This window comes from Thamnophis sirtalis, unplaced genomic scaffold (genome assembly GCF_051295495.1).
Source record: "Thamnophis sirtalis isolate CommonGarterSnake01/CBP01778 unplaced genomic scaffold, rThaSir2_p1.2 scaffold_7, whole genome shotgun sequence".
In the NCBI taxonomy this organism is placed as follows: domain Eukaryota; kingdom Metazoa; phylum Chordata; class Lepidosauria; order Squamata; family Natricidae; genus Thamnophis; species Thamnophis sirtalis.
In genome coordinates, this window is record NW_028261387.1 from 96850430 (window position 1) to 96869330 (window position 18901).

Sequence of the window (18901 nt, forward strand, 5' to 3'; positions counted from 1 at the left end):
AATTCTGGGAGTTGAAGTCCAGACATCTTCAAGTTGCCAAGGTTGAGAAACACTGGGTTAGAGGACCGAGACAAGAAGTCTTTTTAATGGTCACCTTTTGCTGTGTTTTTCACTGGGGTGAAATGTAAACGTATCTTGATGCCATAGGCTAAATAAATGCGGGGGAGACCCTGGGGGTCCCTCTCAGGGCGGAGCCTGCCCCCTCCCCAGAAGAAGGCTCAGCCTTCCACCGACGGGGGGGGGAGATGGGGAGAGCGGCAGCCCTCTGTCCGGGGGCTCCTTCAACAAGGGAGGGGCAGGGGGGGTTCAGCCTAGGGGGGGCTGCGGACGAAGAAAAATCCGGCACTTCGCAGCTGCCCCTGCCCGCTCCCCCAGGTCGGAGCCTCCTTAATGTTCCCCATTCGGCCATTTTCTGAGAGAGGCAAAAAAGGGGGAGACTCCGCTGAGTTCGGGGGTTCAGCATCCGCTGCGCTGCTTTCGCCGCTTCTCCTTCATTGCCGCCCTTCACACCTGCGGCCTCTTCCACGCGAAGCCCCCTCCTCCTCCCCGCCTTTGTTCTGCCGGCTGCCGCGGCTTCATTGCTGCCCCCTTTTCCCAGAGAGGGAGGGAGGGAGGGAGGGGGGCTGCGCTTGCACACACCGCCGGCCCTGCTCCTGCAGCCGACGGAGGGGCTCCTCCGCGGCCGCTTCCCCGATCGGCGAGAAGGTGGCGCGCGGGGAATTCCGCCGATTAACGGCGAGCTGTGACGCGCGAGGGGAGGGGAGCAGCGCGGCTCAGTCGCTCCCCCCGCCGCCGCCGCGCCGCGTGTCTCCCTCCCTCCCTCCCTCCCCGGCAGAGCAGCTGGGCGTCGGAGCGGGCGCGGAGCCAGGGCGCCAGCACTGCCCACCGGCCGCGGCCCCGCCAGTCCTCGCTCAGCCGCCGCGCCGGAGGACCAACCTCGCCGCCGCCGCCGCCGCCGCCGCCACTCCAAGCGAGCGTGGACAGCCCGGCCGGCCAGATGAGCCGCCGCTTCACAGTCACGGCCGGCGAGGAGCCGCGCGCGGGCACAGCGCCGGCCGCAGAAGCCGCCGAAGCCCCGGCGCAGGTGCCGCTCAGCAGCGGGCAAGGTAAGGCGCGCGCTCGGCTCGTGGCCGGCGGGGCTGCCCGGCTGCCCAGACACGCCCTCCCCGCCGCCCGCCCGCCCGCCACCCGCCCGCCACGCTCCTCCGCCGCCTGCCCGCTGACCGGCGGCCACCGAGGGGGAGAGGCGGGGCAGGGCTGCAGAGCGCTGCGGCGGGGCTCGATTGCCGCGACCACCCGGGGCTGTCGGGGGGCCTCCTTCTCCTCCTCCCGCTAGGGACCCTCTTGGGGCGAAGGCCGGGGGGTCGCTGCCTTCGCTCGGCCGTAGCCGCGCCGGGGGGACACGCCCCCCCTCCCCGCGATTGTCCGGGCTCCGGACTGATCCCCTTTCCACCATTCCGGCCCGGGACAGAAACCCGATCGGGCAACCGATTCAGCCCCTCCCGGCTGACCTTCCTCCCCTCGGAAAGGGCGAGAGTCTGGCGGAGGGGGGTCACCGGAGGTGTGGGGCTGAGCCGGCGCGTCTCTACTCCCTTGCGGTGTTGTGCACGTCGGGCCCGCTGAGAGCCCCTTGGCTGGTTCAGAGGCTTTTTCTCCTTGGGATGCGCCCATTTCTCAGACGGTGGGAGCAAAGTGGAGGAGGCCGCGAGGTGACCACTTGGTGGGCAGTTGGATTAAGGCGCGGAGGAAGAGGAGGGGATGCCGGTCCTGTCCGGGGCACGTGTGAGGAGGCTGGAGGAACATTGTCCAGGGAGGAGGCAGGATGCCCTGCATTCTTTAAACCCTGATTTGTTAGTAAACCATGGTGGCCATCCAGCTGCCTGGACTTTGCCCTTTGGGGGGGGGCAAGGAGGTGGGTGCAGCCGCAGTTGATTCAAAGAGGCAGAGGATTCCTTTGAGGTCGAAGCCCTTCTGAAAAAAACCCTCCTGCTTCAGGAGGTGGCCGGAAACTGCGGGGGGGGGGGCCAGCAAGTGCACTTGAGGGTGCAAGAAGGACACCCCCCCCATGGGTCCCACATTGCCAGGCCCACCAGTCGTGGCTTCTGAGCCGCAGGCCTTTTGTGGCTCCTGTGAGGATGAAGTCTTCCTCACAGGTCCTGGAGCCATGGGGGGCTGGGGGGGGGACGACCGACACACCCAGGCAGCTCTTTCCTCCAGGGAGGAAGTGTAGAGGATTCCCCAGGGCGGGTGGAGTCTGGCGCTGAGGATTTGGGACCGTGTAGTAGTGATCAGTCAGGCGGAGAAATGCCTGGAGGGGGCCAAGCGAATGGGAAGCTGTGTCACCAGAGGCCATGCAAACCTTCAGAGGAGCCTCTCTTCCAAGAGGGAGGGGGAGCCGGCCGAGGAGGGGCCGTTTGGGGGCAGGAGGTGGGGAGTCGCCATTGTAGCAGAGGCAGAAGAAGGGAGAAGACCTTGGGGCTGGGGGGAGGGAGGGAGGTGGGGACACCGGCCAGAGGCTGCAGCTGCTGCTGTGCCAGATAGAGATGCTGGCTGAGGGCCGGAGGAAAAGAGCCACGGTGGCCACTGCGTGTCTCTTTCCCCCTGGGGTGTCACCGTGCCAGGAGTGCAATGCGCTGCTTCTCCACATTTGGGGGTGGTGGTCCTGGAAGGGTGTAGGAAAAGCCGCTGGAGGGTTGGGGGTCTGGAGCAGCCCTACAGGGGAAGACCAGAAGACCCCCCCAGCCGAGGGAGAAATGGCCCCCAAGGGAAGTCTAGAAAGGGGCCAGTGAAGGGAGAAGGGCGGAGAAAGCTGGCTCTCCTCCCTTTCACTCCCCCCCACCCCCGCGATGATCTTCTGGTCCTGGGTGGGACCCCCGTAGGAGACCAGATGGGGAGGGGAGGCCTCCTTCCTGGTTTTACTTCACTCCCCCTGCCTGGCAACCGACTCGTGTTTATGACGGTCGCAAGGTCCCGGGGTCACGTGGCCCCCTTTTGCCTCCTTCTGGCAAGCCAAGGCGATGGGGAGGGATCATTTCACACGGGTGTCACTAACCATTGCAATGATTCACTTAACAACTGTGGTGAGAAAGGTCATAAGACAGGATAAAACTCTTTTAACAACTGTCTCACTCAGCAACAGAAATTGTGGTCATAAGTCGAGGACTCCCTGGTTCTCCTGCTGAGGTGGGGGGGGGCTGAGAGGGTCTTGTGCTTCCACAGCCCTCGGTTCTCGGAAGGGACCGGGCAGGCCAAGACCACGGCCCGGGCTTTGTTCCGGTGTGGTCGCAGCCCTGGCCAGCCTGAGGTGACCCCGGGGGCTCCGGCTGACCTGGGATTTGGACCGGACTCTCCTTAGGCCACGTCTCGTGAGTGCTGCCACTCCCGGCTGGTGCGACTAGATTCCTCCGCTGTGGCTCCTTGTCGGGTGGCTGCCTGGGACTTCCCACCGGCTCAGCGGCTGCTGGGAAGGGTGAGGTCCTGGGGGGCTCTCCGGCCTCTTCTCGGTCCCTGTGGGGGGGCTGGAATACCTGGCCAGGGCTGTCCAACCTGGGAGGCCTGTGGGCTTCAACGCTCAGAAGGCCCACTACTCCAGTGTTTTTCAACCTTGGGGACTTTAAGTCCTATGGACTTCAACTCCCAGAATCCCCCAGCCAGCTGCTGGCTGGGGAATTCTGGGAGTTGAAGTCCACAGGACTTAAAGTCCCCAAGGTTGAAAAACACTGCACTACTCTCTATGCTGCCTGGGGAATTCTGGGAGTTGAAGTCCTAAAGTGTCCAAGGTTGGAAACCTCTCGGCTCTTCTGGGGGGGGAGGGGAGGCTTGAGAGCTTGGAGGAGTATCTGGACTGTGGGAATCGCTTGAGACCCCCCTTGATGGGGGCTGCAGCCCTTCCAGGTAAGGATGAAACCTGGCAGCCAGGTGGGGGTGGGGGGGGCTGCTTTGCCGGAGAAGCTTCCGTCTCCTCCGGGGTGCAGATTCCAAGCTCTCCCCGCGGATTCCCTCCCGTCCGCTTTCCTCTCTCCAGGAGGCGCCTCTGCAGGGGGACACGCAGAGCCCCGCGGGAAGGGCTCTGGGCCGTCCAGCGGGAAGTGTCCGGAGGAAGGGCTCGGTCCCATCCTGCAGTGCTTGCAGAAGAGCTTTGGGTTCGAATGCGGCTCCTTCCTGGAGCCCTTGGCCGGCTCCAGACAGCCCGACACCTGGCTGACATTTAAGCCTCTCAGCCCTGATGCTTCCGCCCACCATGCGGCTCAGCCGGTGGCATCAAATGGCAAAGTGGCCGGGGAGAGGCAGCGGTGGGAGGCCGGAGTCTTGAGAGGGAGCTCCTGATTCCACACGGCTCTGTGCCCAGTGAAGACGGCCACTCGCCCTCCCCCTCACCCCCCCCCGAAGGGCACTGGAAAGGGGAACTGCCTTTGACCGGCCACTTCGGTCTCCCTGCCCGGAGGGGGCCTAGCACTGGAGGGTGGGCTGCAAATAGAGTGTCCCCCCCCCCGAGGAAGAGGACCAGGTGATCCCCTTTGGGGGATTCTCTGGAGAGAGTGAAGCAGCCTTAAGAAGGTGGGGAGATTATTTGAGGACCCTCAGGAATGTATGGCAGCAGCTGGCAGGCTGGCACATTGGCAGGTGTGGTGAAAAACCAATGCAGCCGGGACCCTGAGTGCCTGTGGGTGCGGATAGCATGGGGAGGGGGCTAAGTTGGAGAGCTGGATGGCTTTATTTTAGGCCGTGTGTTGTCCTAAGGGAATCTGGGAGGAAGCCCCCTCCCCACAGTCCAGTGCCATCCCTTCGTTTACCTCTGCAACATCAAAAGGCTGGCAGTGGATGGACTGAGGCGCAGGCCCAGGGCTGACTCTCATTTTCGGGGGAGGGGGGGGAGAAAGCTTCCTCAATGATTTGGATGAGGGAATAAATGGGGAACTCATCAAATTTGCAGATGACACCAAGCTGGCAGGAATAGCCAACACTCCAGAAGACTTAAGGCTTAAGATACAGAAGGATCTGGACAAACTTGAACGTTGGATACTATCTAATACAACAAAATTCAATGGAGAAAAGAGTCAGGTTCTACATTTAGGCAACAAGAACGAAATGCACAGGTACAGTATAGGTGGTTCCTCACTCAACAGTAGTAACTGTGAATCAGGGATCTTGGAGTCCTAGTGGACAACCGTTTAAATAGGAGCCAGCTGTGTGCAGCAGCTGCCAAAAAAGCCAACACAGTTCTAGGCTGCATACAGAGGGATAGAATCAAGATCACGTGAAGTGTTAATACTACTTTATAATCACTTGGTAAGGCCACACTTGGAATACTGCATTCAGTTTTGGTCGCCATGATGTAAAAAAGATGTGGAGACTCTAGAAAGAGTGCAGAGAAGAGCAAGAAAAAGGATTAGGGGAGTGGAGACTAAAACATACGAAGAACAGTTGCAGGAACTGGGAATGTCTAGTTTAATGAAAAGAAGGACTAGGGGAGACATGATAGCAGACTTCCAATATCTCAGGGGTTGCCCCAAAGAAGAGGGAGTCAAACTATTCTCCAAGGCACCTGAGTGTGGAACAAGAAGCAATGGGTGGAAACTAATCAAGGAGAGAAGCAACTTAGAAGTGAGGAGAAATTTCCTGACAGTGAGAACAATTAATCAGTGGAACAGAAGTTGCCTCCAGAAGTTGTGAATGCCCCAACACTGGAAGTCTTTAAGAAGATGTTGGATAGCCATTTGTCTGGAACGGTATAGGGTTTCCTGCCTAGGCAGTGGGTTGGACTAGAAGACCTCCAAGGTCCCTTCCAACTCTGCTATTGTATTGTATTATTGTATTGTATTGTATAAAGCTGTGCCCGCCCTCCTGCCTGAGTGGATGCCCATGGGAGCTTTCAGGGTGGTGGGTCCCATCCAGCCCGCCAAGAGGCCTTTGAGAGTCCTCCTCACACAGGTCTTGGCAGGCAGGTTCTGTGTTGGGTGGTGCCTCTGGGCAGGGTCGTATCTGGGTTGCTGTCTGGATGGCCATGAGGGCTTGTTCCCTGGAGAAACGGTGCCTTTCCTGGCTCTGTTTGGGCCACTCTTGGCTGTTCAGCTGTGCAGACCTCCGGAGGCAGCTTCTGACAGGACAATCCCTCTTGGCCCTCAGAGCCTTCGGCCACGGGGTTCATGCGGGCCTCCCTTTATACAACCAAGGGTGGCGTTGGCTTTGTTGGCTGCTGCCGCCACACACGGGTGGCTGGTGTGCAAGTGATCGCTGGGTCTCCAAGGTCCCCCTCACAGGGGCTGCCTTTGAGCCGGGTTTCCCCTAACCTGTCCTTGTACCTTTGGTTTCTCCTGCCCAGGTGTAAAATGTTGCTGTTCTCCACATTTGTTGCCGTGGGCCCAGGGCTCAAGTCTGTGAAGATCATTTTGGATCCCGAGCTGGTCTTCTGGGGGTGGGGGGGAGGGGGGGCTATTCCTGCCAGTTTAGTCTCACCTGGAGATTGGATGAGTTCCCCTTCTATTCCCCCACCTGAGTCATGTATGGAGATATGGAAGAGTCCTGGGCCTAAGGGGGAACCTTGTGGCTCGCTCCACTGCTCACTTCCCTCCACGTAAACATCGTAGACCCTGGAAGGACGAGACGTTGAGTCCTGTTTGTCAGCCAGCTTCCGATCCGTCGGGGAGGGGGGGGGGTGCGATGCTGCTGTCTTCTCCCCCACAGCATCCCAAACCCTCCCAGCTGATTTTATTGCACCAGGCAAGAAATTAATTCTGAGCCACTGAGCAAGTTTTGATTCCATGATTTTAATAGGTCAAAATGTTTGAAGGGCTGCTTCTGTCTAGAGCAGTGGTCTCCAACCTTGGCAACTTTAAGACTTGTGGACTTCAACTCCCAGAGTTCCTCAGCCAGCAAAGCTGGCTGAGGAACTCTGGGAGTTGAAGTCCACAAGTCTTAAAGTTGCCAAGGTTGGAGAACACTGGTCTAGAGGGCCGCAGTCGGAAAAGGATGTTGGGGGGCGTCTGGTGGATTCCTGGGACCAAACATCTCCAGAACCTCCAAGGGTCTTCAGCATGTAAGGATCAGGCGGGGGACGGTCGGCAGAAGCCCCGTTCATATCAGAGGGTTGCAGGGGCTGGATTTGAGGGAGGGGCTTGCTCTTCATGGGGACACCCCGCCTCTGAAGGAACAGCTTTGCAGTGCAAGACCACGACTGGACCGTTGCAATGCGCTTTCTGCAGGGCAGCCCTTGAAGGTGGCTCAGAAGTTGCAGCTGGCCCGGAGTGGCCAGCCGGATGCTGGGTCAGTCTTGGTGGGGACCATTTTGGAAAGTAGGGAGAAAGGTTGTAAAATGGGGCAAAATTGACTCATCAAATACCACGTTTAGCAACAGGAATTCTGGGCAGTCAGTTGTGACTCCCTGTCTTTGTGGGCTCCCAGGGCCGGCTCCTGGAAGGGACCACCGGGTGGGGAAGGGCTCCCAAGCCGTCTTCAGTCCCTGCTTGCCTGGCTCCAACTCCTCGGGGTTTCCCTGCCTCCGATGGGTGGGCTGGTCCAGCCAGCCTGCAGAGCTCCAAGCGTGGAAACCTCCCTGCACCAGCCCCACTTCGGCCTCTGCTCCATCTGGCTGCACAGCGGCCCCCTGGCTTGCTTTGGGGGGGGGGCCCTGCTTGAGTCGCCTTCCACGGGAACTATGGCCCCTGGATGACATGTGGACTTCAACTCCCAGAATCCCTCAGGTTTCATTTTCCTACACCTTCTCTTTATGGGATTTCTCCCAGTCGTTCATTTCTGCTCAGGTGTGTCATAAGAACAAGAGAGTGGGAAAGGACCTTGGAGGTCTTCTAGTCCAACCCCCTGCTTAGGGAGGAAACCCTAGAGGGCATTTCAAACAAATGGTTGTCCAATCTCTTCTTAAAACTTCCAGGGCTGACAGAGCAGCCACAACCTCTGGAGGCAAATTCTGTTCCACTGGTTCATTGTTCTCCCTGTCAGGAAATTCCTCCCGAGTTCTAAGTTGCTTCTCTCCTTGATTAGTTTCCACCCGTTGCTTCTTGTCCTGCCCTCGGGTGCCTTGGAGGGTGGGTGGGCTTCCTCTCCTTTGGGGGAGCCCGTCAGGTACTGGAAGGCTGCTCTCCCTCCCTCCCTGCTCCGTGCCCAATTCCTGTAGCCTTCCAACAGGTGGAACGCAGGTAGTTCTCATCTGACGTCCACTTGTTTAAGAACCATTTGAAGTTACGACTGTGCTGGAAAAGTGACTTCCTCGCAGTTATGACGGCTGCAGCGTCTCCGTGGTCACCTGATCAAAATTTGGGTGCTTGGCAACCGGCATACATTTACCACCCTTCCCTTGTCCCCATTTGTGACCTCCCCGGACAGCTTCCAACAAGCAAAGCCAATGGGGGGAGGGGGAGGGGGGACGACCAGGATTCACTTAGAGACCCTGGTGATTTGCTTAACGAACATGGCAAAATAGGTCATAAAATTAAGGTTAGGTTACTGACCAACCTGCTTAGCAACGGATGTTCTGGTTGTAAGTCAAGGATCACCCGTGTGCTGGGCCAACACCCTCATTCTTAACTTGAGAATATGTATATGGGTCTTTTTTTTAAATGAAACCTGCTTATTTCTTAGTTGCTTTTATTGTTTAACTCCCCAGGGATGAAGGACAAAATTTAGAAGACAATGCAAATCTTTCCATTCGGAGAGGCAAACCTGCGGAGGGGCTAAGGGGAATTAGTATATTATGTAATTATGCTGACCTTTTTAAAGGGATGGTTCACATTAAACTGACAGGAACAAAAATTGGTTTCTTTGCAAAAAAAAATATGTTCTTTTCAAAAACATCTCTTTAAAAAATCTGGTGCACTTTAAAACCTGTCTTTCCCTGAAGATTCCGTGTCTAATTAATTTCCTAGTAGCTTCTTTCCCAGACAAGCAAGGGAGGGGAATCACTGGAGGTTGGAGTGCTGCAGAGTCCTGGGTGCTCTCTGAGCTTCGTGGCTTCCGTGCAGCCGTTTCGTGGTCTGAGCGGGTGGCTTCTTCACTGCTGCACTGATGACGCTCCCTAGTTGGGGCCTGAGAGGTCTGCAAGGAAGCAGCCTGGCCCAGGGAGCGCCTGGCCTGAGCCACACAGAGAGTCTCTGTCCTCTGCTGGAGCCCTGGATGTTGGCAGCCACGTAAATCATGAAACAGCCGCAGGCGGAGCAGCAACGCTGGCTGCCAAACTGGTGCAGTGATTAAAGTGCTGGGCAGAGACCAGAGAAGCCAAGGCCGAAGGCCACGCTCACCCCACCAGCTCCCCGAGTGGTCTTGGGCCAGGGGCCGACCACGCGGGGTTCGCCTGGGAAAGTGGGAGGGAGCGGTGGGGACACCTGTGCCACTTTAGCTGAGTGGGCTGAAAAACCCACGTGCTGCATTGAAGTGGGAACCAGGTGTTTCCCCAGAGGCCTTTGTTTCTTCAGTCTTCCAGATGTGCTGCTTCTTCAATCACCATAGTAAGGTGGAGAAAGTCACCACCAGCCTTGATCACACCTGGGTCACACCCTGCGTTCCCGCCACCCAAACCGTGGCCACACGCTGGTCAGAAGCCACTGAGTGACCGAGGCGCTCGGTTTCTTGCAGAAATCTAGCTCAGGAACATCCTTGGATCTCCTTGTGTGAGATTTCTCCACTTGTTTTTTCGAAGATTCTTCACAGCCCAAAGACGGGAACATTATTGGAAGGCCAAACGTTCGCCTTGGTGAAATAGCTAACTGGCCTCCCTTTCACCACCGAGGGTGGGATTTTGGCTTCTAAGGCAGTGTTTCTCAACCTTGGCAACTTGAAGATGTCTGGACTTCAACTCCCAGAATTCCCCAGCCAGCGAATGCTGGCTGGGGAATTCTGGGAGTTGAAGTCCAGACATCTTCAAGTTGCCAAGGTTGAGAAACACTGTTCTAAGGTCTGCTGATACCTGTTAAAGGGCTTCTTCCTCCCACCTGCCCAAGACTGCCTGGGTCCTTGGTGGCCCCCCGGCAGAAGAGACATGCTTGCTGGATGGCTGGCACCGTTCGTCTCCTCCGCAGCCCCCTCCGGTTCTTTGCTGGGCCCCTGATTCTTCTCTGAAGCCGGGTTGAATGGGAGCCATTGCCAAGCAGGGGGCAGCCCCAGTGGAGCCTTTGAAGGCCTCGACTTCTCTTTCTACTTTCCTGCTGCTCGTCTTCTGGGGTCCCAAGGAGGAACTTTCGCTCCCAAGCATCGAATGCCCAGGGCATCAAGAGCCCTCATCCGACTTCTCTTCCCCGTGCAGGTGGTCCCGGGTGGGGCCTCCTGGCAATCTACGGACAGCTGCCGGCTCCTGCTGCTTTTGACTGTCATTGCCAGTTTTCCTGGCTAGGCTGACTTATGGGGAGGGGGGCAAGGGGGCGGAGCCACTGTGGCCTTAGATGGGAGAGAGGCTGGAATTTTCACTGCAGGTGAGGAATGGCAGGCATAGGGCTCCCTCTGCTGGTAACCTGTGGAAGTGGTCGTATTTTGCATTTCCCCTGGAACTGATGCCACTTTCCTGACTGATGGCGTGTTAGTGAAGAGGCGTCCCTGGATGGAAGCGAGAGAGGGCTGCACTTCATTCCCCATTTGTCCCTTGCAAAATACCCAGAATTGGTGTTCTGGCCGGATCCTGGCTTGTTCTCTCCCGCCTGACATCTACAGTTGCTTCCCCGACCAGAGGGCTGCCCCCTCCGTGGGCAGTGCCATCTTCCTTTCGTCTTCCGCAAATGCCAGTCAGAGTCTGGCTGGGCAGCTCTGAAATTTCTCTGCTGCTTCCTCCTCCTCCTCCTCCTGTGCAGCCTTCCTGCCATGCCAGCATCCCCTCCTCTGCTTGAGTGGCAGCCAACAGGGCCTGGGGGGAGGAGGCTGTGCCACATCTGTATTTACTCTGCTGTGGGGAATAGTTCCAGGGGCCCTTTGGGGCCACAGTTCCCTTTGTCACAACCGGAGGGAGAAATAAAAATGCCTGTCAGGGGTGATTTATCTCTGCTGTCAAAAACACCCCCCTCCCCAGACCAGCAGGAGCCAACTGTTGGCCTGAAGACGTGGATAGAAGCCTCAAGTGGAAATAGATGCACATCATCCTCCACTTACGACCACAACAGAGGCCAGAATTGCTGTTGTTAAGCAAGGCAGTTGCTAAGTGAGTTGCACCCAATTTGATGTGGTGCCCTCAGCCTCTCTCTCTCTCTCTCTCCTTCCCCCCTCTCCCACTCACCCACAGGCCCTCTTCCTTCCTGAAGAGCTTAAAAACATCAGGTGTTTGAATAAAATTAGGCAGAAGCCCCGAAGTTTAACCTGTGAGCATGAAAGGGCTGGAGCTTACGCATATCATGGGGACCCTGCCAGTGTTAAGCCATGGTTTCTTTAAATCCCCATTGGCCGCCTTTACACACCACTCTACAGCACAAAGCCTCACGTGCGAAGCCACCCAAGGCCTCTCTTCCTGGGGCCGTGGGGAGACGGGGGGGGGGGCGCTTGAGGTGGGTCAGGGAGAAAGGCCTTTCCGAAAGTGAGGGGCTGCCCTCAGTCTCATGCCGGGCAAAGGGACATTTCTGAGGCTTGAAAGGCTGAGTCCAAAGATGCTGTGAGTGGGATTGGGGGGGGGGGGAGACCATGGCCAGAATGGCGTTTTCAGCAGCGGCTGCAGCCAAGCATGAATCCCGGCCTCCATCTCCCCAGAGTCCCCAGGAAGCCCCTTGGGGTCCAGCAGCAGCAGCCGTCCACGGCCTGATTTAAACCTCGGCTGGCTGCTCCTGCGCTTCTGCATCTGGCTGCCTGCCCCCCTCGGACAGCAGGCGGCCTCCAAGGGTCTCTGCTGGGGGCGAGGGGGGCTCTGGGGAGAAGGACGTCGGTGCCCTCCTGAGCCTCCCTCGGGACTCCTCGTGGGTTGTGTGTGGGGGGGGGGCAGAATGCGGGACCGGGCGCTCTCCTGCCTTCCCACCTGGCTGCTCCGAAGAGGCTGCCGGGGCGCCGCTGGGTCTTGGCCGCCTGGCTTGGGGCTCCTTCTGCCGGGGCCGCCGGGGGCCGCCCAGGGTCGGTGGCTTCCACAGGCGGCCTAAGGCCACGGAAAGGGCGAAGCGTCCCGAGCCGCCTCCGCATCGGCGGACAGGTCCCCTTCCCCATCCAGCAGGCACCGGAGCGGCCGGCGGAGAGGAGGAGGAGGAGGAGGCGGCTGGGAGGAAGCCGGGCCACCATGACAACGCCGGAGCGCGTGCCCGGCCGGCCGTCGTCATAGCAACCTGCGACTGCAGGCGGGGACCCGCGGTTTCCATGGCGACAAGGAGAGCACCTCGCCTCCCTCTGTCCGGCCCGTCGGGAAGGGCGGGGGGGGGGTTTGTCTTCGGGGGCCCCCCGGCCGACCTTCCTCTCTCCGGGCGCCCGGTTGGTGGCCGCCTGCTCTGCCGGGGACCCTGCAGTCCCGGCGATGCGTGGCCTCCGCGGCCGATTCTGGCTGCGCTGCTTTGGGCCGAGCTGGGGCTCTGGCGGACGTTTGAGGGGAGCAGCTGCGGCGCCCCTTCTCTCCCCTCCTGCCCGGCCGCCTGGCTTCCTCCCCGCTGGGCTCCCCGGGCGTTCAGGACTGGCCCGCTTGACTGGCCTCCCTTGCAGGGCTGACAGGGCAGCGCAGAGGTGCTCAGGAGCTGCCATTGCTCTGATTGGGACACCCTGGAGCCTTTGTCTTCTATGGGGGAGTCTTCTGAACTGGGGGGTCTGTGGGGAGAGTGTGAGTCTCTCTCTCTCTCTCTCTCTCACACACACAGAGTGGGTGTGATCTCTGGCTTGGAGGAGGAGGAGGGGGTGCAGGTGGGATCCAGCCCCCCCCTGAGCCCTCCCCCCAGGTTCAGCTGAGAAGCAAAGCAGCTTCCTCCAGCTGCAGGCAGGGCTGGGAGACTCAGCGAGGCTTCTGCTGGGCAAAGTGTGGAGGAGGTGAAGGGGCCATTTTCACCCCCCCCCTCTCCATGCAAGTGGCCTAGGAATTCTTGCCCCCCCCCCCAAGGCTAAACCTGGCTTGATTTAGCCCCCGTTTCCTGAACAAGCCATTATGGACACCTGACACAAAGCTGCTCCCAGAGTGGTGGGGTCTCCGTCACTGGAGGTTTTCAAGAAAGGACCACCTTTCATCCAGGATGCTGTAAGGACTCCTGCTTGAGCCAGGGGTTGGACTAGAAGACCTCCAAGGTCCCTTCCAGCCCTAGCAATCCGTGGGAAAGCTGCAAGGTGGTCCAGTCGTCCCTTCTAGGAATCCGTTCAGGCAGCCACTTGCTCCCAGGGGATCTAGGGATGGACACTGGTTCCCAGGGGCTCTCGGGCACGTGAAGCCCCCAAGGGTAAACAGTAACAGAGTGACAGAGTGGGAAGGGACCTTGGAGGTCATGCCAGGACAGAAGGCCCTCCCCTCCGTGACCTGGGCAGGACTGATTTGAGGGGGGAGGGGGGGAGGCCACAGCTAACATCCGCCAGGGCCTGGTCTGATCCCAGACAGTGATGGGTCTGTGACCCCTGTCAGTCTCTTGTTGGGAGGGGGCTTCATCTATTTCAACCCTCTAGCCTGGGGGTTTCCAAGAAGTTCCTGGCAATGGATGATGGGCTTCAGCAACTGTGGCTCCCCCCCCCTCCAATCTTGATGGGTCCTTTCTCTGTGATCTGACAATTTTATTGCCTCTCCTGCTCCTTCTTTGCCAGTCATCCATGGATGTTCAACACACACACACCCCACAGACCTTGTGGGTACTGAATAAGCCACGCAGGCTCATTTATCACAGCAGAGCCTCTTGCCCTGATGAGCGAGGACTGTCAGCCCCTGAAGGCTGCATGAGGCCCAGGGAGAAAGGGGGCAGCCGGATTGGACAGCACGGCGATGCCCGGCCAGAGAGCATCCATGCTCCTGGGCATCACCAGGGGCCTTGCCAGATAGGGACCTCCAAAGACTTGAGAAAGTGACTTCTGTGTGGTTTGTGTGTTTGGCATTTGAAATTAAGAAGCATCTCTGAACTGACATGCGGGGCAGCCGTCTCACCAGTTCCCCAATTCCCAAGATCCCCAGCCCGGCCAACAGGTCCACCTTTTAAGGCTCTTCCAGAAGATTCCCTTGCACCAAACCTTGGAGGTTTCCTGTTTTATTTTCTGGCAAGAAACAGAAGAAATAGCACGTAATCGGATTGCTTTGGCTGACCTAAACACATTAGACGCGTAACCAGCCATGCACAAACCAAGCCTTGGGGCCGTCTTGGGCCTGCTCAGTGGCCCAAAGCCACATGGCCGCTGCCCACTGGGGCCGGCATCCACTGAGGCAGCCTTAACTGTGGGGCACGTGGAGACCCACTTTGTCCCAGGTGCTCCACCCGCTGTCTCAGCAGCTGCTGCCTTGCCCGGCCCTGGTGCTCCCCCCCCCCATCCACAATGAGCCTCTCAGCCCTCTTGCCTCCTCGTGCCCAGGACAGGCAGGGCCCCCTGCACCCACAGCCTGCTCCTCTGGGGGGGGGGGGCTCAGCTGGACTGGCCCGGATTTGCCTGGCTGCCCAGAAAAGCCTTCCTCTGCTGGTGGCGCCCTTCCTCTTCCTCTGGAGTCAGTGGCTCTTCTGCAGGGCTCCCTCTGATGCCTTTTAGGCAATGCTGACCCCCCCCCAAGCCCCTGCTAAAAGCCCCAATTGCTCAGTAGCCTCTGGGGGGATTTCTCCCTGCTCCCTTCTACACCTTTTCCCCTCTGCCACCCCCCCTCCCCCGGTTCCTTCCGGCTCTGCTCGGTGGCTCTTTCCCTCAGTGGGCATGGCTTCCCTCGCCTTGAGCCAGGAGGGTTTGGTCTTAAATAAATACAAATGCAATAGCAGAGTTGGAAGAGACCTTGGAGGGTCCTGTGTGGCCTGTTCCACGGTGGCTTCTCTGTCATGGCCCCCTGACCCCTACGAGGCAAGTAGTTCCACTGGTTAATTGTTCTAATTGTCAGGAGTTTTCTCCTCCGTTCAAAATTGCTTCTCTCCTTGGTTAGTTTCCATCCATTACTTCTCGTCCTGCCCTCAGGTGCTTTGGAGAAGAGGTGGAAACCCCCCCCCCTCTTCTTTGGGCAGCCCCTGAAATATTGCTGTGCTGCTGTCAGGTCCCTCCTCGTTCTCTTTATACCCGGTTCCTGCAGCCGTTCTTCCTGTGTTTGAGCCTCCAGCCCCCTAATCCTCTTTCTTGCCCTTCTCTGCCCTCTTTCCAGAGTCTCTGTGTCGTCTTTTGTATATTGTGGCTGGACGGAGCATTTCCAGGTGAGGCTGTGGGGGGGGGGAGGGAGAAAGGAAAATGCTCCTTTTCCAAGCAGTGCCATTTTTTTCTCTTCGGCTTGTTATGCAACCAGCTGTCACGTCACATGAAAGGCTTCATGACCACAGAAGCCACCTGGGGAAGCAGAGGCCGCCCGTCTTCCTCACCCAGGAGATGCTCCAGTCCTTCTGCATGGGGGAGCCTGTGGGCCTTTCTTTCCCTCCCCCTCCCCTCTTCTTAGATGGAAAGGGCTCCGGAGGGGAAAAGGCCTTTGGGGGAGGGTCCTAAGAGAGCCTCCTGAATGTCTCCCCCCCCCTTTCAGGCATTGTGGAAAATCCTCGTAAGCAGCTCGGCCACCTGTACCTGTCGGCTTTCTGAGGCTCCTCTGAAGGAACCATCTGGAGCTCTGATTCTGGGCACGGATGCTTTATAGGCGAAGGCTTCCCACCTGTTTATGCCACAGGCACGAAGTGAAGGGAGCCCGCTTGGCCTGGGCCAGGGGTCTTGGCACCTTTGTGGACTCCCAAATGCCAGCTGGGGGGATTCTGGGGGTTGGAGTCCACAACTCTTACAAGTTCCCACGTTTGGGGAGGCACCCTGCCTAGTGGTTAAAGCACGAGGCTAGCAAGTGGGAGGCCATGAGTTCTTGACGTAGCCACGAAAGCCAGCTGGGTGATTTTGAGCCAGCCACTCTCTCTCAGCCCAACCCACATTACAGGGTTGTTGCTGTGGGGAAAACAGAGGAAGGAAAGGAAGGAAGGAAGGAAGGAAGGAAGGAAGGAAGGAAGGAAGGAAGGAAGGACTGACTGATGATGTTGCAAAAAAAGCTCAGAGAGCCCCCAGGAGCCCCCATGTCAGCCCTGAGCTTCAAAGGTTCCCCTGCATTAGAAGGAAAAGGCCCTGGATAGGTCCATCACCTTGAGTTACGTCTAAAAGAATAGTAAAAGCTGGTCACAAATAAATATTAAATAAATGCTCCCGTGACTGTTTATTTGCTCACATGACTCCAGTCTAGTGATTGACTCCCCAAGGCAGCAGCTCCCATTTCACATAGAGACACAAGAGAACCAAGTTTAAAGTAGAACTTAAAGAAGGTTCTGGATTGGAACCATCTGGCCAAAGTCGGGTGAAGGAGCTGCTTCCTTGCCCTTCCAACGCGAAGAGAGGGGCGCTTGAGGGCTCTGCCCAAAGGATGGGCCTCTGCAGTGGGGAACTTCCTCAGAGGCCCCCGTGGATCTCATCCAGGGGTGCGGGGGGGGGAGAGGTGGCCCCTAGGTAGGCAGACCTTCAAGGCCTCTTCCATCCTCAGGACAGGCAGCTGGTGGATGAGTGGACCTTGCAATAGCAATAGCAATAGCAGTAGACTTATATACCGCTTCATAGGGCTTTCAGGCCTCTCTAAGCGGTTTACAGAGAGTCAGCGTATCGCCCCCAACAACAATCCGGGTCCTCATTTTACCCACCTCGGAAGGATGGAAGGCTGAGTCAACCCTGAGCCGGTGAGATTTGAACCGCTGAACTGCAGAACTAGCAGTAGCCTGCAGTGCTGCATTTAACCACTGCGCCACCTTGGCTTTAGCCACCTTGCAGTGGCTAAAAGCCAACTTCTGCCCCAGGGGTGGCTTCCGGATGCTTCTCAAGAGCAGCTTCAGGAGAAGCGCCTTGCAGGGGTCAAGGGTTGAAACCTCCGTAATTGTGAGATCGGCCTCTCAGATGCTTTGATTCAGGTGATGATGGAGGTGCCTCCCCTCCCTCCCTCCTCCTCCTCCTCCTCCTCCTCCTCCTCCTCCTCCTCCTCCTCCTCCTCCTCCTCCTCCTCCCTCCAGATCCATCCTTGGCAGCATCCAAAGCCCTGGAGAAATTGGCTGGGGAGGGGAGTTCACACCCCTGGGGTCACCAGTCCAAACAACCCCCTCTCTCTTGGGGCGGGTGGGGTTCCTGCTGTGGAGATGCATTCTGGTATTCTTGTTTTAGAGAGCAGCACCTCCATCTTCCGAGTTTTGGAGAAGGGTTAATCGGGCCCTTTCTTAAAAAAAAAAAATCAGCTTGCATGCCTGCCCAACACCGCCAGTACTGAAGATGGACACCACTCCTGCATCCAGCCACTCTAAAGCCTCTTGACTGTTCCGTAGGACTGAAATACTGTAGAAATCCAAGAATTGCCGCTTTCCCTCGCATAGGCTAACAGATTAATAGTGTTGGAGGGGACTTTGGAGGTCCAGCCCCCTATTCAAGCAGGAGACGCTCTATCATCCCAGATAAACGGCTGTCCAGGCTCCTTTTGAAAGCCTCCAATGTTGGAGCATCCAAAAGTTCTGAAGGCAACATCCCTTCCACTGATTGGTTGGTCTCACTGTCGGGAAATTCCTCCTTAATTCCAAGTTGCTTCTCTCCTTGATTAGTTTCCACCCGTTGCTTCTTGTCCTGCCTTCTGGTGTTGTGGAGCATAGGTCAGCCCCCTGTTCCTTGGGGCAGCCCCTCGGATATTGGAAGGCTGCTATCATGTCACCTCTAGTCTTTTTCAGAGTTTGCTTCCTGTTTCTAAGATACTTGGGAGGTAATATTGGTAACTGTTGTCTTAGCACAGTGTTTCTCAACTGTGGCAACTTGAAAATGTCCGGACTTCAACTCCCAGAATTCCCCAGCCAGCGAATGCTGGCTGGGGAATTCTGGGAATTGAAGTCTGGACATTTTCAAGTCACCAAGGTTGAGAAACACTGTCTTAGCATGTTGTGTGAGCCAGGCCATAATATGTGGTCAGGTGTTATTACTATGACATTTGTGAGGCTGCCTGGTTTCACTGTGACTGTGGGATGTGGTGTGCTTTGATGCTGTCATGTGTGGGAGCTGTGTAGCGCAGCCTCCTGGTCTGCCTTGGATGGGATTTGGGGAAGGAGTCAGCAGGTCTTTGGAGGCCCAGAGGGGCTGAGGAGAGAAAGGGAGGTGGGAATTAAGAGGCAGTGACTGGGGGGGGGGGGGAGAATGCGCAGAAGAAGCCGGTTTAACAGCTGGAACCTCTGGATCTGTGGAGGGCCAGGTCAACTGGGTCAGAGTTCCTGTTTGTCCAATCATAGATCCCGAAGGTGCTTTTCCAAAAGATGACTGGACTTTCTTTGAAAACATTTTGCTTCTTGCTCAAGAATTCAGAAGAACCGAAGAAGCTTCTTGGATGAGAAGCAAATCTTTTCCAAAGGGAAAAACCCCCAAGAAAATCCAGTTGCCTTTTGGAAAAGCACCTTTGAGACAACCATGACCCGGGTGGTTGAGAACTTCCATAGACCTTTGTCCCGTTGTACAACAAACAAAAAATCCAGGTGGGTTTATTCTGAGTTCCAATCTCCTGTTTCTCAGGGTTGAGTCGGCCTTTCTGGAGGTTCCTTCTTGGCGGCTTCCCTCCTCCTCCTCCTCCTCCTTCCTCCCCTAAGGCCATTCCTTCCTTCCCAGATGGTCTCCCTGGGAGGAGTTACAGGTGGCCGCTGAGTCACACATCACTTTTGGCTGGCTGGCTGGCTGTGTCCCCCTTCAGAGAAGGCCGAAGGGGGGGGGGACATCATCGCTCACAACCTGCTTGTAGCCGGATCAGGTGGCCATCATCCACAGGGTGGCCGGGTGTTGGGAAAATCCAAGGCTGAATGGTGGCATTCACTCAGTGTGGAATAAGGGTTGG

At 57.5% G+C, this 18901-nt stretch overlaps 1 protein-coding gene across 1 annotated transcript in view; it reads left to right on the forward strand.

Moving 5' to 3' along the window:
- Positions 1 to 839: 839 nt before the first annotated feature.
- The window catches only part of SLC12A5 (solute carrier family 12 member 5), a 65700-nt gene continuing 47638 nt past the window's right edge, over positions 840 to 18901 (forward strand). The window contains exon 1 of the mRNA XM_087720717.1: positions 840 to 1106. Within this exon, the coding sequence (XP_087576843.1) occupies positions 998 to 1106 (109 nt within the window). The 5' untranslated portion in view covers positions 840 to 997. The remainder of the gene's footprint in view (positions 1107 to 18901) is intronic.